Raw genomic sequence first — 23,909 nt, 5'->3', positions numbered from 1 at the left:
TCTGCCCCAGCTGTTCTAGTGGGTCACCCCTAGCTGTGAAGTGATGTCTGTGTGGGGCTTGAATGCCTGCCTTTTTCTACATCCCTCCTAGGAAGATGGTGAAATCAAAAGGACACTGTCCTTTTGCTCTGCTTACATTTTGTTGAAAGGCTCCTTTTGGACCCTGGATTTTAGGGGATGCCTGTGGGGAAAGGAGGGAGGAAAACCCCAACCTCTTGTGCATGCAGACACATACGCACACACTTATCTCCCTGGTTCCTCCTCTCTCTTCGCAAGCACACAAATCTCTACCTTTTCTCTCACACAGAGAGCCCCTCCGGACACCCCAACTTTGCTGCCTGCCACACGTGCACGCCTACGTCCTTCCCTTCCCTGTGCTCTCCGTTGCACACTCAGGGCCCCTTGGCAACTTTCTCCCTCTTGCACACCCCAAGCTTACTCCTGCTTTCCTCCATTTCTGTTTGACTGCTGAATATGTGCTCAGCAGGAAACAATGTGTTTAAGGCACTCGCCAGAATGTGTAATTACTTCAGCACTAGTAGTGCAGCTCCGCAGTAGCTGGATTTGAGCAAACCATCATAAAGGCGGAAGCTGCCACTGCTCGGCAGCATGCACAGAGGGAGCTGCAGCAGGGCATCTTCCCGGGTGACTCCAGAGGCACTGCCTCCCTTCCCATCCCGTCCGTGGGGCTGCCTCTTGCCAAGGCACCGGGCTTTGCTCTGCAGCTCAAACAGGGGCCCTGGGAGGGAGGGCTGCCGGGGGTGTTGTGGGATTCAGAGAGGCTCTGGCAGCCACTTTGGGAAGAGGCAAGAATAAACTGCCATTGCCCTGTGGGGAAAGCCAGGATTTGGTTTTGGAATGGACCCTGACAGGTGGGCTCCAAAGGTGTGAGCAAACTGGGAGGGTGCAGGAGGAGATGAGAGATGAGATAGGCTTTTTTTTCTTCTTCTTGGAATTGTCGTAATAACAATACTAATTAGTATTTCAGAGGCATCGAACACCTTTCATCAAGCCTGAAGCTCTTTAGAGAGGAATCCTAGGTGAATCCATGGCTCTCTTTTCAATATGTGGAATTAAAATGTCTCCTGCTTTTCCTCGATGGCCCTCGAACCAGCCTGTTATTGATAGCATTCATGGGGGTGGCACAGCAAATTGTTTCCAGGCAAATCCTCATATTATTTCCTAGTGTAGCCTATAGGTAAGGTGGCAGGCTGCCATGTAGGAAGCCTGTGCTTTATTCCTGCCTCCGCTCTGAGCTTCCAGGTGTCCCCACACCTCTATTTCCCTGCCTGTGGAACCAGTGAGGTTTCCTCAGAAACTGCCCGATCTGCAGCTTGAAGGTCTCCTGATGCCACCTATTCCTGGGAGATGGCAGTGTGTTTCCACAAGACTTCAAACCCTTGGGAGTCTATCATAGAGGCAGGAGAAACAGGCATGATTCCTGCAAGTTCAGTATGCAGTTATCCCGCTCCCATGCATGTGCACACACACTCACACTCTCTCTCAAATGATTACTGGAGTTGCCAGGAGTTGTAATTCCAGATCCACCGATTACATTTGCAGGCAAGCTGGGAGAATTGTGTGCACATATATCTGTATAAAGACTAACACTATTAAGCTGGTTGCCCTATTGGAATTGCATTTGCCTGTGATATAAGATGACAAGTAACAAAGTTAGAGGAGGTGGCACCATGTAAAACCAGGATATAAAATCTCATCAAAGATACAAGGCTGGTGGGGGGAACTACCAAAACCCCAAAATGGCAACATTTAAAGGTCAAGGTTGCCACTGAATAAAGTCCTACAAAGTGATGCCAGCCCCCGAAAGGTGGCTATCTGGAACTGCAGGGGTGGAAATCAGCTGAACTCCAGTGATTTCAAAGCAGATTACCTGGATTTGCATGCAGGATTTGGCCCTTTCATTTTCCACAGTGAAGTTTGAGTAGGTCTCTATTTCAGGTTTCCACTTAATTCGTCTGTGGATTAACATGGCAAAGAAAGTGCAGGCATCAGATATCTTCAAATCACTTTCTGTTCCTTCCTCCAACACTCCCTTCGTATTTAAAAATAATTTAAAAAGATCTCTTTTTTTTGCTAAGGCTCACAGCTAAAATGTTCCATTTGCTGAGCTTTCTGGTGTTCCCCTCTCACTGCTGTCCAGCGCTATAAAGTGAATATATTGCATCCCTCCCAGTTGCCTTAGGAAGTGGTCAAACGGCCGCATTCCTCAACTGATGGATTGGCGCGTTCCCCTCTTGCTTAAGCCCAGACAGTGTTTTTATGAGCCTGTCTCGTGACACACTTGAAACACTTGAATCAAACAAAACCCTAGTTCAGATCACAAAAGCAGTCTTTAAATTCTGCTTTGCCGTGCTTTTACTCTTAAGTGAAAATTTAGTTAAACTGGTAAAGGTCCTCGATGAAATGTTGAGGGGACTTTCCCTGGCTGTGTGAAATCCCAAGACGTGGATGTGGGTACCGCTCTGGGATGAAATGTGCATGTAAGTGCTTTGTGTTGTTTGGGTGTGTTTGTCCATTAATTTGTTCAGGAAGCCTTTGAAGCTTTATCTCGCAATCCAAAGCAAACATGCTTCTGCTAAAATGATCTACGCTACTGGGGATAAAATATCTAATCTTATTAGCTTCCTCTGCATTATGTCTCTCTTCTTGGCTGATGGCTAAGCTGTATCATTTAAATCCCAAGAGTTTGCATTTATGTTCCTGCCCGATGCGAAAGTTGTGCTGCACGGTTTGGCGTGAGAGCCCCTGCCACATTAGCCATACCCAGACTCTCTCCCAGGCTGGGGAATGAGGCAGGATGAACGTTAACAGCAATGAATCCTCAGCAGGAGAGATCTGTTTATCCCTTCCATACCAGGGTTTGGCAAAGTGCTTGGATGCGCATGAACCCTGAAAAACTTCACTTCTTGAAGAGCTGTTTTAATGGAGCTGAAATTCAGGGTTTGCAGCCCAATGGCTTGTGCCAAGTTCAGCAGCTCTGAGAGCAGTAGATTGTGTGAGCCAGGACCTGTGTATTGCTGCACTGTTGGATGGTTGGCAGGGTGGATCTCCTTTGCCCAGCGCTGAATCCCGGGACATAGAAATCTTCTTCAGGAATTGGATGAGAGTGTGGAGCTGGTTTGTGAGGGCCTCATGTGGGGAAGGGAAATAAGTGATGAGATGAGGCATTGCATCTCTGCTATGGAACTCCAGGGATCTTTCTCCCTTGCTCCCTTACTGCCCTCAAAGGCTGCTCTTTCTGAGTAGCACAGACAGGGATGCTGTTGCTTGCCTCTAAGGCAACAAGAATGCCTTAAATTTTCTGCATAGCCCTGCATTACATCCCCAAAGTAAACTCTACCCAGGAGATCAAAACATGTGATAGTTTTCTGCTGGACACTACAAGCTCTGAGAGGCTGGTTTATGTGTGTTTGTTGTGAAACGGGCCTCTCTGGTGATGATTATTTTTGTTACAGGCAGAGTTGGCTTCTGTGTTGAAGGTCCAACAATAACAGTGAGCCCTGCTCTCCTGGGGTGAGGGAAATCCAGAGGGGTTTAATCGCCAGGAAATTCAAGTAGGAGAACGCTCTGCTCCCGGCCTGAGGTTTCAGCCTGTGCTGATGAGCTGAAGTGCTGAAAAGCCCCAAGTCTGGGTGGAGGTTTCCGAGGCGTGGCTGTTATTTTTGGGTCCCCTGACTGATGGTTGCTCTTTGCAGCCTTGGGGAGGCAGGAGAAGACTTCATCTGCCTGGGTATCTCCAGCAGGTCAGGGCAGGGAGAGAGGAGTCTACCCACTGCAAAGGGTGAGGAACTCAGCTCCTGATGCCCATCTCTGTGGGAAGCTGGAGTTGCCTGCTGTATGCTGTGGCATTTGCAGAAGAGTTTGTCTTCCAGGTCTTCCTTTCCCATCCCTATGGCATGGTTGCCATCCTCTGGTGTACTTCTCCGGTTGGAGTGGTCCTCCAAGCAGAGGGTTGCAGGGATAATCTTAAATCACGTGGTGGGCTGTAAAAACGAGGGGATCTGGGGATCTCCCATCCAGAACACAACCTGTTCCAACACTGCCGGGGAGTGCCGACTTCCATAGACTCCATTGAGGAGCCCGGCTGCCCTCCCGCAGCCTCCCTGCACTGGCCCCTCTGCCATGCAGGCTGGCGGGGCCCCAGCAGTTTGCTTTCAATGCCTGCATTTTGCTTACTGAGCAATGGGATGTCCCACACACCTGGAGACTTGGCTTATACTTCAGAATTTCATTTTAGTTTTATTAAGTGAATTCAGGGCTTGCAAAAGCTGCCAGAGCCCATTAGCTGCGGAGCACATCTTGCTTCCAAAGCATGCAGCCTAGGCAGTAGCTATGCCACTCACCTTCTTTCTTTCTTTCTTTCTTCTTTTGAATTTTTACTTTTTTTTTTTTGCATGGATTCAATGCATGAGTTTGAAAGGACACATTTGTGTCAAAGCTTGACTCTCTACTGTGTACAAACCAGGCCTGATCCTATACAGAAAGCCACTGGTTGGCATGTCTACTGAGACAAACCCTTTGCCTGTCAGTGGGCACAGCGATAGATTTTTTTGTTGCAGGCATTCTGGTGAATCAAAAGAGAAGAAGTTCAACAGAACAATTATAAAGATATTAAAGTCATTTGCCCCTTCAGATAACTCTTAAGAAGCCCCGGGTTCATGGTACGCTATTGCCCATCACATGGCCTGATGCTGTGTGTAGACAAGGTAGCACTGTACTGGATTAGCCCCCTTCCTTTCCCTGGACCTTCCTGGGGAGGGATGGATGAGAAGACAAAATCTGTTCCTCTGAACAACACCTACAAGCTTTCATGCAGGTGGAAGGCTTTCTCTGCTGCAGAAAGACAGTGAGTCTTTCCTGGTGGTATCTGGACACCTGAGGGATGTGGCTGGTGCTCCTTTCCGCTCAGTGGTTTCACCTGTTTGTCCCATTTTACTGCAGAGAACTGGGCTGCAGCCCCTCTCACTCAGCTGCTGGTGCTCACCAGCACCAGCAGTTTAGCTTGGGCACCAAACTGACCTGAAATCAGGATTAAGCCCAGGGATGGATTTCCTTAGCTTGGTCTTGCTGACCTGCAATGGCCTCACAGGGCAATGGAAAAGTTTTAAGATCGGGATAAATCTGGGTTTCTGTTCCTGAGCTCATTTGTCAGGGGAGAGCCAGAGCAAGCTGGAGCCTGACATCCCTGTTCACATTGCAGTTCCCCTCCAACCCATTGAGTTGCAACGGCTTGGAGAGTATTCATAGTATCCGGCATGAGTAAGGGGCTAGCAGCTTCTGAGTGGTGGGTGATGTTGGTGGTATCAGCCTAGCGGGTAGCATGTGTGTGAAAGCTGGAGAGACAGGGAGGGGATGACGAGGTGTGGAAGGATTGACTGTATTTTCATTGTTTGGAGACTTTGCCCTTTCCAAGAAAAATAATCTGCAGCTTGAATATTTCTCTTTGCTGGAGGGGGTGGACATGTGTGCAAACGAGGTGTGAATTTTTATGAGAAGGTGTGAAAGTGCGTACATGAGTGAAGTGTGAATTACACGTCTATTTGTACATTGATGTCAACAAGTCGGTGAATTTCTTCCTTCCACGTGAATGTCTCTCTCTCTCCCCTCCCCCCCCCAACCCACATAGACACGTGTGGGCAAATATGCCTTACTGAGAGAAGAGATCTGTGCAAGAACGTAGGTTTGTAAATGTTTGTGTGTTGAGCAAGCTCTCCCGTGGAACAAAACCAGATGTTTTTTGGTATTCTCAGCTCTTCTATGGCAGTGTTGCGATTTTTCCCCTCGTATTTTTCAGGATACTTACAGGTTTATTTTAAGAAAAAAGAGAAGGCTGCAGAGCTGCCTTTGGGTGTGTGAGAAGAAAGTTATTTTGAAGAATGGATGTGTTAGAGGGCATGAAAAACAGGGGAGAAAGTGAGACAATTCTTTTTTGTGGTGAAGGAAGCTTTGCTCCCTGACGAAGGGCCCTCCTGCTTCCTTGTTCCCGCAGAGGGCACGTGCGCTTTCTGCAGGCAGCGTGCAGGCAGCAGGTTGTTTATTCAACGTGCTTTTTCCCAGGAAGCATTACCACCGAGGGGTCCTGCCTTGCTCCTACTGCTTGTGTTGGCTCTGGCAACAGGGCAGTTTGAAGGCGACTGGGATGTCCCCACCAAGAGCAGGCAGACTTGTGACGCCTCTGTGGCTGAGGGACAGAGTCAGACCCACGGTGTAGGGTTGAGCCCACACAAGCCTCAGGGCTTTGCAGTGACTGCTGCTGCAGATGGGACAGAAGAACCTTCAGGACCAAGGCAGTGGGGAGCATGGCAGATACCCTCAGCCCACAGAGCTGATGGGCTGTGGAACGTGTGGTTGCTCTTGTATCAGGGAGGGGAAAGCCCTTCTGCAGTGCGGGTCTGGGTTCCACCCTGTATCCGTGCCAGCCTGCCCTGTGGAGGGGTTTAGGATTTTGCTGGGTTTTGCTCATATTGCTGTTTTTTTGCTCGTTTGCTGGGTGCAAGGAGGCAATGCTGTCTTCTGAGGGCAGCTGTGGCAGCCCATGGGGCCGTAGTGTTGGAATGGGGTGGTGGCAACAGAGAAGGGGCAGCAAAACACACGCAATAGGGGCTCTGTGGAGAAAGGGACTTTGCTGGGACTTGTAGTGCGTTATCAATTGAGCATGTGATGCAGATTTTCCTCCCAGCAAGTAATGCAATAATAAATTTGATTTGCAGTGTTCATGAGATTAAATGTTTTTTTTGAAGATGAAATCACCCTCTAGGGCCTGTTCTAACCCAAAGCTGAGAGTGCTTCCTCTGTTCACCACGCAGCCATTGCCAGCCATTTGTGGGCTAGCCCCACAAAACCACCACTGCTGATTGTCTGTGCCTGCAATTCCAGTGGCTGGGGTTAGCTTGAAAGGTTTCAGGAGGTGGGAAGACAATGTGCTGAGATAAGGTCATGAGGGTAGGCAGGGTTGGGCAGGGAGAGCACAGCAGGCAGGGAAGGGCTGTTGTGGGGCTGCAGGCTGGAGCCATCAGTCCCGCCATGCCTCAGCTTCCTTCATTGGGAGCAGGAAAACTTTGTACACTCCTGCAGATGTATTTGTAGTGTCCAAATTCTCGTGTCTCCCGAGGCAGCTGTGGGAGACTGCCACAGAGCAGCTTGCAAAGGAGGTAAAATAAGGGATAAAATGAGGCGGCTCCAGATGATCTGATATCAATCTGTCTCTTGCTTTATGGCTCTGTAATTGCCTCGGCAAGAGCATTTATTTCTTTTTTCTGGTCTGTGTGAAATGTGGTATGTAAGTGTGGCAGGAGGTGGAGGGGAAAAGAAGTAGGTTTGTTGTGTAGCATAATTGCCCTTGCACAGAGATTAATATGAAATATTAGAGTACCGAATGGATGTCAACGGCCTTTATCAGACCACCCCTAGTAGTGGCCCGGAGGGACTGGCTCTGTGCGCGCAATGCCCAGAACCTGTTTCAATGCTTTGTTGCCTTCTGTGTCTCTGCAGCTCAGCCGTGTGGGGGCCGCCTGAATTCCAAGGATGCCGGGTACATCACCTCTCCGGGGTACCCCAATGACTACCCTTCCCACCAGAACTGTGAGTGGGTCATCTACGCCCCTGAACCCAACCAGAAGATTATCCTCAACTTCAACCCACACTTTGAAATTGAAAAACACGACTGCAAGTAAGAGACTTCCTCTTCCTCTCTAGTACATAGTCCCTTCTCTTCCCAATTTTGCCTTGCCTAGTGATATGGGCCTCATGCTTCCTTGTGTGTGAAAACAAGCATTGTCCTGAGGCCACACAGATCTGCATCTTGTTGCTTTCCAGGGGCAAGTGTGCCCTTACCCGCTGGGTGGTTATAAGATGCATCTTTGAACAAATAGGATGAGCCCACTCTGCACTGAAATGTTGGTTCTTAACTCAGCCTTGTATCAATTTGAAAGCAAGAGCTAACTGTCTTTGAACCCAAGCTTGACTTCTGTTAAAAGGCAGCTTGTTTTTCTCAGTGTGGAAGTGGCCACGCTGTCCTTTTAAACCATGGTGCGAGAGCAGAGCAATTTCCTGGTGTGTAACTAGCCAGAGGTATGGCATATAGAGCCCTTGGGCTGGAGACCCAGGCTTGGGCCATGTGAAGCTGGGGGCTTGGCAGTCTGAGCTGTTTGGGCTGCATCTGGCTTTCCACGGTGCTTATTCTGCTGCTTTTGGTAAACTGGGGTTTTGGTTTTGTTTGCCTTTTTTTCTTCTTCTTCTTCTAAGATGGGGCTCAGAAACTAGATGCCCAGGAAAAACAATTAACAACTAGTAAAGAATAATTAACAGCATCAAAGGGCACCATAAAAGGCTGAGTTAATAACATAGTCTCAGCAGACACATAAACCTGTGTGTTTAATCTGGAATCCACAGCCAGCTACAGGGATGCCTGAGCTGCGAAGGAGCTTGGGGCCTGACACAGCAGTCTTGCCAGACATGCTGGTCCTGTTGATTAAAAAGGGGGTTATATATGGAGAAGGGAACTCTGTTTTCAAAAAGGACAGAGGGACAGGGGAAGCTTTTATGGGGCTGTAGAATCAGTCCTATGGAGAACAAAGAATTCAGCATGGGTTTGATGATGTACGGAAGGTTATGAAGTGTAGAGCTGGACCCTCAGCCACCATAAATCAGCTCCTCTGATTCTAATGAAGGTGTGCTGATTGATGTCATTTGGGATCTCATAACCCCCTACCAATAAAGCCTGGGCTAATAAGGCTTAGAGCACCATGAACTCTCCCTGAAGTCACTGTGTGTGCAAGGCATTTAGCACTTTGCAGGATCAGGCCTGTGTTTAGAGAGAGGAGAAGTTAGAGAAAGGCTTATAGTGAGCATAGATGAACACAACAAGCCTCGGCAGTGCGCATGAGAATGATGGTTGCTATCAGATTTTGTTATTGCTTGCACAGGCTGAACTGCATAGCCTTCTCATAGCCAGTGCAGTTGCCCCATATTCACAGTAATAAAAGCTTTATAGGCCTATATTCACAGTCTGCAGAGTATGTGATAGGTATTAGGCAAGGCAATGTTGTGTGCAAGACAGAGGTTGAACTGGGCAGGAGGGACTCCTGATTCTGCCTCTCCAAGGTCTCAGGCAAGCAAAGCCACGTTGGTCAGAGAGCCAGAAACCACCATGGGCACCTGTTTTTACCTCCACTTGTAAGAAGCTGTCAGTTTTAGATCTGAGCACCTTGGGCAACTTTTGCCATGTTTTGCTGCCTGTGAGAGCACAGGTTCTGGTCCCAGGCTGCAGGTGGTGTGTGATGGAGGGGCTGCCTGAGTGCTGAAGGTGTTGTCCCTTTGCTGCTTTTACTTTACTATGGCAGATCTTCTGAGTGGCTGCTATGTGGTCTCATCTTTTACCTTTCTGTGTGTGTGCACAAAGGAGACTTTAGTTAAAGCAGAAAGGTTTGAGTTGAAGGGTTTTGGTCCTCCATGTGGGACATGAATGGTGAAGGGTTTGTCAGGGTCTCTGATTCATTTCAGCTCCTGCAGCAACATTGCTCTCTAGAAATCAGGTATTAACATCAAACCTCTGCTGACAGTGAAGTTTGACTGTACCTCTCTATCCCCTCAACTGCCACCTGTGTGCAAGTGAAACAGGGTTCATTCATCCACAGTGCACTTGGGCTTCTGCTGGCCACAGGTATGAGCTGAGACCCAAGCAGATCTTGGGTGCCTGCTCCCCAGAGCCACCACTACGAAGGAGTGTGTTTGAAAGATCGTCATGGACAGTGCTTGATAGGAAGCATAACAAAACAAATGAAATCAGTGTGTGATAAACACTGCTTGAAAGAAATTGATAGGAGGGAGATTTTTTTTTTTCTGAGTAAGTGACCTACCAGAAGGAGACGAGTATAAACACTGTGTAATGCTTGGATATTAAGCAGTTCTAATAAGTGACCAGCTAGTAATAAATCTCGTCTGAGCATCAGAGGGTATTTTATGAAGAAGCAAAGGCCTCATTACAGCTGCAGGTGGGAACCTTAACAGGAACAGGAGTTCAGCATCAAAGAAACAGTCTCTGGGCAGAGCCCTTCTTTTGACATCTGATCATTAATATAGAGCACATTCACACAAAGGTGACAGGCTGATGAACCCCATTGTGGTCCTCTGTCTCTGGGCAGACAAGGTTTCCCCTACTCTTGTTCCAGCTGCCAGAGGTAAACACCATACCCCCTTCCTCTGTTGTTTCTTGCTTCGACATTTCGTTTTACCTTATTAGGCTAAAGTTTCTCCCTCATAAAGCATAACGTTTACATTCCTAAAACCCATTCTAAGGCCTACAAAATTATCTGCAAAAGTCTTTCTAGTTTTACTGTGTCCTTTCTGGCCTTCCTTGTATCTGCTTTAGATTTCCCTTTGGGACGGGAGGCGTTTCCTCCTGTGTTTTGTGCAGTGACTGGCACCCTAGGGACGTCTGCGGAAAGGTCAGTGATTTCCCCTTGGTCAGCAGCTGGCCGGAAAGGGCCCGTCTACCTGCTGCGGTCCAGATAGGGAGTGAGAGCTGGCTGCAGGAGCAGCTTCACAGCTGGCCCTCCCTGCCCGGAGGGTGGGAGCATCAGCCAGGGATGGATGCCCAGGGGTGGCAGCCGGGGTGGCAGCCAGGGCAGCTGCTTGGTGCTGGGTGTTGCTGTTGTCTTTCTGGAGGCACATCTGGGCTTTTATTTTTCGCCTGCGTTCACCACCATCATGAAAGGAGTAATTGGGTGGAACTGAAATTCCAGAACTTATTTTTCTCTCCATCTCCCCGTGCTTTATCTGCGCTTTGAGGAAGCACCTTACTTTGGGAAGGCACTTCAGGTTGAGAAAATTGGAGCACAGCAGGGATTCCTGTTGTGGGAGGTAGGGCACGCTGTGATGGGGAGTATGAACCTAGGCTGTTCTTCACGCTGTCCTGCAGCTGTAGGACAGAGCCAAAAGGGAAGTTTGATGCTCTGATAAAAGACTTGCTGAACTATTCAGAAATAACTGTAATAGCCTGTCTGCTCACCATTTCTTCCCCTCTGGGCTGCTAGTGCAGCTGTTGCTCGGGCACTGTGGACCTGCACCATCGTATCTGCTTTCTGAACAGGGAAGTGGCATCCAGTGGAAACACCGATGCTGCTGCGGTGAAATGTTTCCACTCCCTGTGTGGCGTGGCGGTACCTGGGCAGCCTTGTGCATGCCAGGGTTCATTTGTGATCCCAGGAGTGACATGAGCCATCTGCCATAGGTGTGTAACGGGGGTGGCTGTCCAGTCAGGAGGGGTAGCTCAGCTTGTGCAGTCACATAGCTGAGCTGCCGGCTCCTTCCTAATTGCCATTTTGCTGTTCTGTCTGCACTGCTTGCTTGGAAAATCCAAGTCAGAAACCTCAGCTCTGAGTGAATCGCATTTATAACCAACCACCTTTTGCATTTGTGCCTCCCTCCTGCTGCTGGGCTTCTTTTTGGACCATTAAAAGGCCCCTCCTGAGGCTGGCTACTGACTGGCGTCCCTGGCCACACTCGTCTGAGGATTAGGCTGGGCAGAGCTCCGGTTGAGTGCCGGGACGTTGCTGTACACACACGGCAGAGGCATGCTCCCTCCACACTGCAGTCGTTGGGCTTGTGCTCCCTCTGCAAGCAGGAGACCTTTTAGCTGAGTCATAACATCTGCACCAGGGGAACGTTATTTCTTAACAAAAGCCCGACTGATCATCAGGCCATGCCAGTGGGTTTTTCTGCAGCCCTTTCCAACACATGCCACTACTGATGGGTGGGATCCCCGCCCGGGGAGGATTTGGGGGACCGCAGCCGTGGCTCGCAGCCCCCTCTGGTGGCACACGCCAAATGCTGGGAAAGGTTCCTGGAGACACGGGACCAGGACTCCAAAATGGGCAGGAGCCAGGAAATTGGAGACAGCCCGGAGCTGCACAGTCAGGATCTTCCTCCTGACTTTGGCTCCTCATGTCAAGCCCAAGGGTTTCCAGAAACAGGAATTGGGGCCACCTTAGAGAGGAAATTTTTGCAGTTGTCACTGTGACCTCAAAAGTGCCACAATGGTGCCAAGAGAGTTGAACCAAGTTCAGCATCCTGATGTGTGCTGGGTACTGGGCAGGTATGGCAGGAGATGCCCCTGCTTCCAGCCTGAAAGACAGAGGAACAAGGTTTGGCAAGGGAATACACCATGCTTCCAGTGCCTGTCCTGCAGAGCACTGACTGCCAGGGGATGCTGGCAGTAACATATTGGTGTTCCCAGGCCACACTACAAAGGACTAAGCACAAGACCTCTTATGGCAGCGTGGCCATCTCCTGTGCTTCCAGGAAGCTGGGCACTGGAACAAAGCAGCTCTGCATCCTTCCTAGAGAGCAGCAGAGACACTGGCCCAAGTCCCTTGCTCAGGCGGCTGGGGGAGCGGCAGCCAGCCCCACTGCCCATGGGCAGGCAGCTGGTGGTTGCAGTATTCAGCCTGGCTCTCTTGACCATCTCCTTCAAACAAGAGCATAATACTGCAAGAAGCTGTCCTCCCATCAGCGAAGGTTAAGAGCAGGCAAAGCAGCAGTTATGGACATCTAATCAGTAAATGCTTTGAAAAGTATGCATAATTAGCTTATTAGTAAACATTTTAGAAACAATGCAGTTCATTTGAGATTGGAGAAAACGCTTTGAAAAGAGAGATACGTTTGGAGCACAACGCCAGAGCTGGGGGGGGTGAGGGGTGTTCTATGCTGGGACGCAAGGGGAAGTGACTGCATCTCCTGCAACACTGGGAGAGTGAAGCTTTAACTTTGCAGAGAGGGGAAGTCGAAGATGAGTCGTTAAGGAAAGCATTCGCTTGCTCATACATTTGTGGCATGGGTAGCCAGAAGTAACATTTCTAACGTACAGGAAATAATTCAGTCTGGGTAACATGACACTGCAGCTCAACTTGTCTTTGAATGAGCTTCTGCTGTTTTTTAACTCCATCCAGCATCCGCTGCATGGTTCATAATTCCTGGCAAGACCAGGTCATTTTCCAAAATGAAACAGCAGTGAATGGGTTAGCCGTGATGGTGTTAGACCAGTGCATGAGTTAACAGTTCAAGATTCTTCACATCTCTCTTCTCTGTTGCCCATCTGCAGAGCTAAGAGAGCTCCGCTTGCTCTGCGGCTGTGCTTCCCCATGCCCAGAGCCTCTCCTAGGAGGGACAGACAAGGTCCAGGCTCCACAGAAGGTGATGGCCCCAAAGGCATTCTCGTGGGGTCTCCTATGTCCCGCCAGCTCACCAACATCCCGTGCGTAGGAGCCGGATCTGGTTTTGCACCTTGTTTCCTGTTGGAATGATGACAAACTAAGGGCCAGCTGGTGACACTGGGAACAATAGCACTAGAGATAGAGACCTCTCCCCCTCCTTCCTGCTAGCTTCTTACTCAGCCTCTCTGGCCAAGGAGGGAGGGAGCAGGACCCGTGGGTCCCCAGCAGCATCTGGGGAGGGAGCGAGCAGAGGGCTGGCTGTGGTGGCTCCTCACTAACTGGGTTCGGGATCTAGCTGAGATTGCCAGAAGCATGAGCCTTTTGTGAGTGTGCAGTGCAAGCCACGCTCCCGCTCTAAGCCCCTTGCATCTTTGCTGACCCTGCTTAGCACAGATGCCATAGCACAGTAGTAGAGCAATTCCACTGGAACAGCCACAGCACTGAGATGCTCATGCTTTCAGCGAAGAGCCCAAGGTCTTTGGCTGTCTTTGCACCAATTCTCTGGCTCACTGGGTGACACCAAGTGACACAATTCACAGAGGCTCATCCCAAGCAGGTGGGTCTCAGGAGCCTAAATGTCTGTGAGGATATGAGTCTTGGTCACTTTTTTGCATCACACAGTGGGGCTAGCAGTGCTCTTCCATGTCACAGGTTCATTGTCTGGAATCAGGAGTTAGAAGGTTTAGTGAATGTAAGGAGAGTGCCAGAATGATATTAAAAAAAAATACCCCTTTTTCGTTAAGGATCAGACTCAAAGCCTAGTAAAGGCAGCAGGAGGTTTTACCTTGATTTCCATAGGAACTGGTTTAAGCTTTTAATGAGCAACTGTTTGCTTTAGCTACACACAGCCTTTTTAATGGATATCATCCCTATCGTCAGGCTGAAACAGGGGAGTGGCAGACTCGCCAGCAATATCGGGTCTGGGAGCTGTGAGATTAGGGTTCTTTCTCTTTCCTGTTAGTGATTTACTGGTCCTGCTTTGGCAAATCACTTTAAATTCCTTGTCTTGTAAAGAAGAGAACATCTGGGTATCTGCAGGCACAAAACTCAGTCTAGATAGCAACAGTGCATTGCACGCTCCCCTCCAAAGGCTGCTGCGTAGCAGCATCACACAGGAGCAGTTCAGAGCACTGCAGACGACAACTAGTTTGTTCCCAGCCTTTTCTGGCTGGGTGTGAATTCTGCAATTAAATATGAATGCAAAATAAAAAGAACAGACTGCTATGAGCAGACTGAAAACAGAAGAAATTTCTGGTTGCTCTTGGCCAGAGCTCAGCAGAGAGCTCATATGAAAGAATTGGGGGAGGTTAGTTTTAAGTCTGACACTTAGTTCTCTGTTTTCTTTAAATCAAGCGTCTGCACACCACCACTGAATGGCAATGTAATAATATGTTGCAAACCACAGTCTGGTGGTCCTGGAATTCCTTATAAGTTAATAGCAGTCATGGTCCACTAATCACAGCTAGGATGTTTTAAGCAACTGTCTTTGATATATCAGTTCAAACACACCATAGAAAGCTTTCCTTATGCTGGCTTAGTGAGTAGATCAGTAGATTATTAGAAAGAGTGAGTAACCTGTGGGGTTTTGTTTGGTTTCCTCCCCCGAATCCCAAGGAATTCTTGGGACCTTTGTACAGCGTTGCTGAGCAATCACAGTCCAGTAGTATGATGGTGGTTTTAAAGTAGCAGTGTGTCAGACATGTAGATAATAGTGTTTAATAAACTGCTAGAAGCAGAGTCTGAATCAGTGGGGGCTGACAGCAGAAATCCTATGCCACAGACTTAGTCCTATTACAAATGGCACAGAAACTGGCAGGATGGCTACTCTGTGTGTGCGCTGTGGCTGCCCCAAATGTCACTTCTTCCAGAGATACAGAAGACACTGTGGTTGGTGTGAGGAAGGGCACACCCCTGTTCTTTGAGGGGGGGGTCCCCTCTTTGCAGAGACAGTTGGCACTCACTGACTGGTGGTGAGAGAGCCCCTGTGCTCAGCCCCGTGCCGGCCGAGGCCGTGCCGCGTGCAGGGTGTTTGCATGGGAAGTGCTCAATGTATTAGAAACCTCCAGGGAACCCTCAGAGATGGGGTTGTTGACGGATGTCCAACAAGGAATAGGACCCCCCCCCCCCCGCAGCACAAGAGTTTGAGGCATGTGCTCAGCTTCCTTCCTCTTTTGTGAGTGTTGGTGTGAGGTTTCATTTACATTGTTATTTTGCAATGAAAAGGGAAGGTGTAATTCCTGGCTCTCCCATGATGTGCCTTTGGTAATGCTGATGTTTGGCTGATAATCATGAGCAGGAACAAGGTCTGGGATCTCCATCAGCAGAGGGGATTGACTCACCATTGATCTCTCTTCACTGCATCTTGTTCAAGTTTTTTGACCCATTTGATTTCTTCAGTTTTCTTTTGTGAAAACCCTCTGATTTTTCTGCAGTTCAGGAGCAAAACATCTTTCTGTGTCTTTAAATATGGCAGATGGGGATTTCTTCAGATGTCCAACAACTCAATTGAAGGAGACCTCAGGAGACCTCTCCCCTTCCCTGTCCCCCTTCCAGCCTGTCTTTTCATCTGCAATCTGGAGATGTAAGGGCTATAGTAATAGAGTGTCAGAGGAAGTAATTGATTCATCACACGCCGAGAGAGGAGTCTGTTGCCTTCAGTGTCAATGGAGCTGAACCACAGCCTGGAAGGGTGAGGGAGGCTTGTAAACACTCCATGGCTGAGCTGGCAGGACAAAGCAGACGCACTGCCACGGCTGAGCGAGAGGGTGACACAAAGGGTTGCTTCAAAGAAAATCTTTCTGAACAAAGCATTGGCAAGGCCCTTGTTTGTAGAAACAGGGACACTCCCATCCCCCCGGTTCCTTAATGTTCCAGAGCACATTAAGGAGAAAAGCTACCAACCAGCCTCATGCAGCAGCCCCCTCCATTGTCTCTGTCTCCCTCTTCCGTCTTGGCATGGCTGCCTCTCTGACCTGCTGTCCCAGGCAGGGCTGAGCTCACCTCAGGGGTACCAATCAGTCCCTGCAAGCTGCTAATTCCCCCCACACACCCAGGTAGATACTGCTGCCTCTGAGGCCTGGGTGGGAGGCCACTGCTGCTGTGAACATGCAGCAAGGTGTGATGTGTGCATGGCACAGCGCTTGCCCTCATCCAGGCATTGATTGTTTTCAGACCTTTGGCAAGGCTCGGTTCAGTTGGCTGTTGAGCTGCAAGTGCCCATATTTTGTGGGCAGAAGGGCATACTTAAGAGATGCTGTGCTACCTACATAGTATCCAAGGAGAGATCAGGCAGGTTTGGTGTGCTGTTTGTCCCAGAAACCGCTCTTATTACAAGCTGGCATGGTCGGGTTGTTGTGGAAGCGCCCAATAGCAGAGGCTGCAGGCCAGCCTTGGCTGCAAAGCTTTGCTTGCTTGTGCATCAGCTAAGGCAGGAGCTGGGCTGCGAACAGGCTGTGTCTAAGAAACTGTGGGGTCAGAAGACCGTGCTGTGGTGGGCTGGTCCCGAAGTGACCATCCATCATTAACAAGGGATATAGACAGCCAGGAGCACAGTGGGCTGGTCAGGGCTCTGTTCTTGCAACCTCCTTTATACAACTGGTGCTTAATGAGGTGTTTGTTTTGGTTTTGTGCTGAAAAAACCCAGTGCAAATGAGTGATACGTGGAAAGCTGAGCTGCAAAGCTCCCATCTGATCCCAGTTATTACCAGCTCTTCCGTACTTCACAGCATGTTGTGTCTAAGGCCATGAGTGATACTGTGCCATCAAGGTGCAATGGGACGTCGCTCACTGTGGCTCCGTGGAGGGCGTTCTCCATAGGGCTGGCACAGCAGAGCATGTGAGCATTCCCTAATCCTCATCAGCACCTGCCAGCCAGTCCCTAGACCTTGAGCCACCAGGGCCAGCCTGGCCCAAACCAGTCTCTATTGCCTGAGCTGTTGGGCACTGGATCCCATCAGGAGATGGGAGCCTGTTCCCCCCTCTGCAAAGCAAGCAAAGTGATCATTTGCCCCCTGCCTTCTGCCTGCTCTGCTGCTTTTTGGCAGTAGATTTCCTCTTGTGGTTATCTTTTATTATATTTTTTTTTTTGCTTTCTGTTAGTGATCAAGTGCCTGTGAGTGGTGACAGTAAAATGACATAGAAACTGAAGTCTAATTTTTTCCACAGATGGATTGTAGCAGAAGGAAAAAAGTGCAAATGCATTTTCTCAAGTGTCCTGCATTTTGGTGTATGAAAGGGTTGTGAGTTGCTTCAGTTCCCACAGAGCAGCAACAGAAGGCAGAATGCCATGGAAAGGGGGCTTATTCTTAACATGCTTTATATATTTTACTCCTGGTTTTGCCATGACTTTTTCCCCCAAAGAATAACAAAGACATCTTGCAACAAAAGACCCCTGTAGCTAAAGATAGAAGGGTGAGGAATTTATAGAGATGGTTTTGGAGGCAGAAATAAAATTAAACAGCCATGTGTAACTCCTGAACAACAGCCTGCAGAAAACCCCTAAAGTGCACATTAGCACATCTTGTTTTCTTATATAATGAACGGTTTTCCAGACATGCCCCAGATGAGAGCACTTCTCTACTCCAACGCGCCTTTCTGCAGCGATCTGGCAACACAGCTTGAAGAAGGCAGCCCGAGGATGAACGACAAAGCATGGGGGAGCCTTTGCTCTCCCGTCTCAGGGGGGGCAGCAGTATGCAGCATAATAGGAGCTGAAATTCCCTCCTGAGTCAGAACTTGCTACAGGAGCAGTTGGCTACCCTTATTCCTGCCCCTCCCCAGTTACCAGTAACTGCTGAAAGACTCTTCCCATCAGTGGTGCCTGTACGGGGGTGAAAACAACCCAAAGAGTATAAATAGAGGCTATTTTGTAGTTTCCATTTTTTGTCTTCAAGGCATTTTTGAAGAACTTTTCCAATCTGTTAGGGTTATTTTCTCTCCCTCTCTGTCTCCCTTTTTTTCCTTCTTTTTATCTTTTTAGAGGGTTTTTTTTTTTTGTCTGTATGACTGGATTTTTCTCATTTCTCAGAAATTCTGGTCAGATTTTTGAGGAGATAAGTAAATATTCCAGAACACAGTGGAATGATTACAAAACCCCACAATACCGTGATTACACAAGATGTAACTGGATGCAACAAATTCTAAAACAAACTTCCGAGAAATCCTAAGCAGCTATGCCCCCCCACCCTCAGGCCTGGTTTTTCCCCTGCTGCCATTGGATTTTGGTCATTTTAATCACCGATATCCAGTGAAATCACTTCAGATTCAGAGCAATGATAGCCTATTTCTCTCTGCTGTTGCCAGGGGCAGTTATTTCCATCACGGCAGAACAAGAGCAAGCTCTGCCTACTCTGTGAGCATCTTTTGCCTCAGCATGGGTAAAAATGGCCCCAAAAGCTGCCAAGTGAGACCAGGTTCATCTCTCCAACATTCAGCCTCCCAAAGTCCGGGTCCAGTCAGCAGGAGTGATTTAAACTACCTCTGTCATCAGTGCAGAACAACTAATCCCATCCCAAGCTGGGTGTGAGGAATTTGCTTCCACTGAGAGCAAAGGATGTTTAGTTGGCTGAAGTTAGATATGACACAAGTTTTTTTTAGGTCTGTAAACAAATCTATATGAGGATTTGTGTCTATGAGGACAGATTCTCTTCTCACCCCAGGATAAATTAGGAGTGATTACCCTTAAAATGATGAGCTACACATGTGTAAAACCAGTTCAAGTCAAAGGAGAATCCAATTCATCTGCTGTATTTATAATTAATTACTCTGATTAAGGGCTGGCAGCTAAGATCAAACTTCATTGCTCTTGCTTCACCAGACAACAGTAGTGCTTGCCTCTGCTATCATGGCTATAAAAAAAAATTCATCTAAAAGTCCCCTAGCTTCTGCAGTAGTTTGACCTTTGAAGGGTATGTCCTGCAGTTGCTCAAGGTTGTATAAGCATCACAGAAAAGCTTTCTTGTCTTTCACAACATAACTACCCATGAAATAAGGATTTGGTTTGAAGGTGGTGTATGAAAGAGCATGAAGATGGGTGGTGACACAGAAAAATTGACTAAGCCAGCTAACATGGAATGGACATTAATTCGAGCTGCTCCTTGATTGCAAAACAAGCAGAGAGCTGCTGGTTCACCATTTCTTAACCATCTCTATACTGCAGCTGCTATTTAATTTCTAAGAAACAGCCTTTTCTTAGAGGATGTTTAAAAAAAACCCCCTGCATGCTTTTTATAACAATCTCAGAGAAACAAACCACCTACCACGTTTTGAAAGGGAACAGTTGCATTTGCTAGCTGCTGTTGTGGCTAAGCAGGCTCCCCATGCCTTCCTCCAGCTACCTGCAGAATATTGATGCCTGCTGAATTTCACTAGCATTGCAGTTTCTCTCCTGTTCAAGACACCATGACATATGGTTCAAGCAGACCAGGGGTCTCAAAGACTCAAGTCAGCACTGGGCATTCCCAAATTTAGGGTGTTTGGCATGCAGTCAGCACCTATTTGTCTTGCTGTCTATCTAGGCCAGCCTCCTCCAATATAATATAATCTGTCTAATCAAGGCTGGCTTCCATTCTTGGCTGTGCTGCAAACTTCTTGGGTGACCTTAGGCCAGGCAGTGCTCCTCTCTGCCCTCGTACCTCCCAGGGTCTTGTGAGCATCCCCGTCATTACTGTTTGCCAGGTGCGGTCACGAGCCCCATGGAAAATGTCTATGAATAATAGCTCCAAATTAAACACTGGGGAAGTTCAGGTTAGAGCCTTGTGACTCTCGCTGGCCCTGGCAAGCACTGGAAACTGGGCTTAGCTGCGTGTGAGCCCTCACTTACTTCAAATTATAGCTCTAGGAAGAGACAGAGAAAGCTGCCAGCTAGATCAGAGCTTGGTTTGGGGAGCCAGCCCTCCCTGGGCTTTGAAGTCAGGCTTGCACAAGTTTATGTATTGGGAGGACTCACATTATGCCTATGAACATATAAAAAATTGTATTGTTTGTATTTCTCTCCATCCTAAGCTAACGTCCCTGTAACATCCTTGAGGTATATTTCAGTGGTGAAGAAATCAGTATTTCTTAGGACCTGGGGCAATAGGTTTGTTGATTATGTCTGGAGCAGTATGAGTCCCAAAACTGCTTTGTGCTGAGTTGTGAGCCTCAGGAGAAGAGGTGCAAGCTTTCTGGTGCTGCTCCTTCAGGTGAGTCATAGCATTCCTGAAGCTCATGAGTGCCTGAGTGGGTACCTGGGAGGACTGTGCTGGTGGAGCACAGCTCAATGGCCAGGGAGTAGATTAGCTATTTCACAACAGAAAAGGACTGAAAAGGTGGAGGTCTTCTCATAATTACTGCAACTGGGTCTCATTTGCCTTTATTGTGCCTTGCAGACTTGTTTGGAGAGCCAGCAGCAAAGTGACTTAGGGAAAATAGAGAAAAAGAAAATACTGGGAAGCAGAGAGGGTTGAGAGGAGGAAAAAGCAAGCAAGCAAGCAAGCATGAGTAATACAGGCATTAGAAGTGCTTTATAATTAGTTTATAAAAGCTCTCTTAGCATCAGCAAAGCACTTTCTACTAAAAATCCTTAATAAAAACGCAGCAATATTTGTAAGCATTGTATGTTTTCTGTTTAATTCTGTTAAACAGCTCCACGAGGAGTGTCTGAGCAATGCATTTCCCTCCTTTCTCAACCTCCCCCACCCCGCCACACACACACATTGTCTGGACAGTTAAAAGCACTTCAGCTTTGCCTCCCTGCCTTAAAACTCCCTGATGGAAACCTCTATTTGAGGTGGTTTCAAACCAACTGGCTGGCTTTCCCACTCAAGCAGCAGCTGAAAATATCTTGCCACTGGAAGAGCAGCCAACTGCGGTCACCTTCCCTGCAAGAAGAGTTGGTTAATCCATTGACTATCCTTGTGGGCTATAGATTCTGCACTCTGCCCTCACATATTTATGGTTGGCTTATTGGAGCAATGCCTAGATGGGGAGAAGTGGCTATGAAATGTGCTTGGAGATGGCGGCTTGCCCAGTGGAGGTAATGCCAGAGAGGTCAGCCGACAAGGATGTTGGTGTTCCTTGACTGAAACAATGGATTTGGTTATATGAGTGAAATGCAAATTGCTGGGCACTGGTCAAGACAGTTCTGGATGCCATCACTGCATAAATGTGTCCCACCCAGCTGTGCCCTAGTCTGTAATTATCTGGAAATGAAATAGAGTAGAAAGTATCCCCAGGGTTGGGTTTTCTTCCTTCCAATTTTTCTTCTTGTTTTTCACACGGGAAGAAAAAAGTCTGGAAACGATGCTTAAGCTTAGGTCTGGAAGCAAAGAAGCAAAGGTCTGGCCAAACTAGATTGTAACATGGCTAGTGACCCAGTGTGAGGAGAATGGGGTTTATCAGCTTGTTTGATTGTGGGCCAAAGCATGGATATGACTAAAGCACACGATGCCAGGAGAGTCTGTGGTGGGATTAGCCAGTGTTCTTGCTGAAGTTTGAAAGTTTCACGGTTTGGACCGGATGCCTTTGGTGTTTCATTTTGAAAGCCTAAAGCTTAATTGCTTTGTTGGAGAGGAAGTAGATGCTCCTGCTCGTATCTTCTGAGTGTAATGCTCTCTCAATTCACGCTGTTTATATGATCTGAAGAAAGGGAGTTTTGCCTCATGAGGAGCAGAGGGCTTGGGCCAAGATTTTTTAACCAGGGAAGAAAACCCTTATGCATTTTTATTCTACATTTGCCAAAAAAGATTCCCCTGACCTCCTCCTAGGGGCTTTTTTTAGTTGTTTGTAACGTTTGATTTATTAAGGATTAGCTTCAGTAGGAGAAAGCTCAGTTAGATGCTTGGATGAAGCCAAACAGGGTTTAATTCAGACACAAATATTTCCTGATGATTTACTTACTAGATTCATTCTTTTAATTTTCCATTTTCAGATTGCCCATGAGCAGATTGTAATATTCCCAAATTGTATGTATTATTGGAAGTTATTCACCCATTCAATAAGCAAATATTTCTTGGTCCAGAATTTCCTTCTGAAATTGCCAGGTCTCCTACAGCACTGGGTGGTTTGAGGAGCCATGTGGACAGTGCTAGGATATTTGGTGTGTTGGCTACCACAGAAGCTGTGATCATTACAGTCAAGTAGTTGAAATCATGTGCTGTGTTGGCGAGTTATAACCCCACGAGGACACAAACAGATGAGATTCTCTGGGATGCAGCTAAACTCTCCTTGTGCCATGCAAATAGCAGCTTTTGCAATCTACTCCATTAACTGTGTTTTGCCAACATTCATGTTTCACCAAATTAATTTTTTGCCACATATTCACAATTTCATTTGTAGCCAGTAGTCCTGCAGCACAGATGTGTACTTCGGATGTGGAAGGGCTGTAAGCAAGCTGAGAGCAACTCGTTATTTAAAGAACAAAATATCTCTGCTGTTTGCTCAGCACTGCTTTAAACAGATAGAAAAACAGGGAGGAAAAAGTTCTACTTACAAGAAGCACTAACACTGCCCTCTATGTTCCTTCTCCCTGGGGAAATGGTGGGATCAAGCCACACATGATGGACATTAGTGGGGTCACACAGGGTGCTGCTGGACGGTGTCAGGGTAATAAGGGGTCACAGGGTGAGGAGAGAGCATAGAGAACAGATCTTCATTTACATCGCTGTGTGTCCACCCACCAGTTAAGCAAATGCTCTTCCTGTGCACATCATGCCTCTTCTCAAGACCATTTGGATTTCACCTTGGCCAAGCCAATTGAGTGTAATGAAGTTAAAGGCTGGATGATTGCAGCTAGCTGAGTGCTTGGTCTGGCGTAGGCAGGATTTTATCTGCGGGCATTTTTCTACTGGCTCTCAGCCTGATTTAGTCCCAGAAAGGAGTGAAACGAAAGCTGTCCGGGCCATCTTCCTTTGTGGAGGAGCACACTGAGTCCCTCTAAGTTTGTTTTGAGGTTGTTGCCTGCCGATGTGTGCTTTGCAGAACAGGAATGAGTCACATGAGGATCATTCTGTATCCAGCAAGCTACTTCTCCTTTCAGCTCTCCATTCCCAAATAGATCTTGTGACAAAGAAGAAAGGCAGATTCCTGGCAGCCTGGAAGTGCTTTCTCCCTCCCTGGCCCCGTGAGAGGAGCTGTAGCATGTTGTTCAAACAGGTTGATACACAGCGAATAAACAGTTGAAGAGAGATGGGCAGTTTCTGTAAATAGCAGTGTGCTGGCCAGAGAGAGGAGAAGAGGGGCGGGAGAGCGGGGGTGTTAGAAAGCAGCCGAAGAACAAGATGTTCACGTAAAAGCTGTTTGTTTCTTCATAGCACTCAGAGCCTGATACTACCTTGCCATCAGTCATGGCCTAGAAAATATGGAGGAATCTGTGGGAGTTTCACCTGTTAGCCAGACTTTGCAATAAGCTTTTGTCTCTGCACCAGGAGGCAATTCTTCCAACCCTACACATTCCTCCCCCAGACCATTCAGATGCTCAGGAGCTATGCCAGTGGGCAAGTGGGAGATCTCCAGGTAGGGTTTAGCAAAGGCAGGTTGTGGTTACAGGGTGTACAAGGATAGTGAATGTGGTTACCCAGCTCTTTCACAACACTTCTCATCCACAGAGAATCTTTATTAGCACGTAACAGAAGAGGATCAGTATTACTGTTGAAGTGCTAAGTGTACTGACCATGCTTGTTAAAGGGTCAGTGTGGTGTC

The 23,909-nt window shown here is 47.9% G+C and overlaps 1 protein-coding gene across 6 annotated transcripts in view; it reads left to right on the top strand.

Moving 5' to 3' along the window:
• The window catches only part of NRP2 (neuropilin 2), an 88,797-nt gene that overhangs the window by 4,523 nt on the left and 60,365 nt on the right, over positions 1-23,909 (top strand). For all 6 annotated transcript variants that reach the window (XM_030485468.1, XM_030485471.1, XM_030485467.1 and 3 more), the window contains exon 2: positions 7,513-7,690. In XM_030485468.1, the coding sequence (XP_030341328.1) occupies positions 7,513-7,690 (178 nt within the window). The remainder of the gene's footprint in view (positions 1-7,512; positions 7,691-23,909) is intronic.

The sequence above is a fragment of the Strigops habroptila genome, chromosome 5 (genome assembly GCF_004027225.2).
Source record: "Strigops habroptila isolate Jane chromosome 5, bStrHab1.2.pri, whole genome shotgun sequence".
Taxonomy (NCBI): domain Eukaryota; kingdom Metazoa; phylum Chordata; class Aves; order Psittaciformes; family Psittacidae; genus Strigops; species Strigops habroptila.
This window is presented reverse-complemented; position numbering and strand designations above follow the sequence as displayed.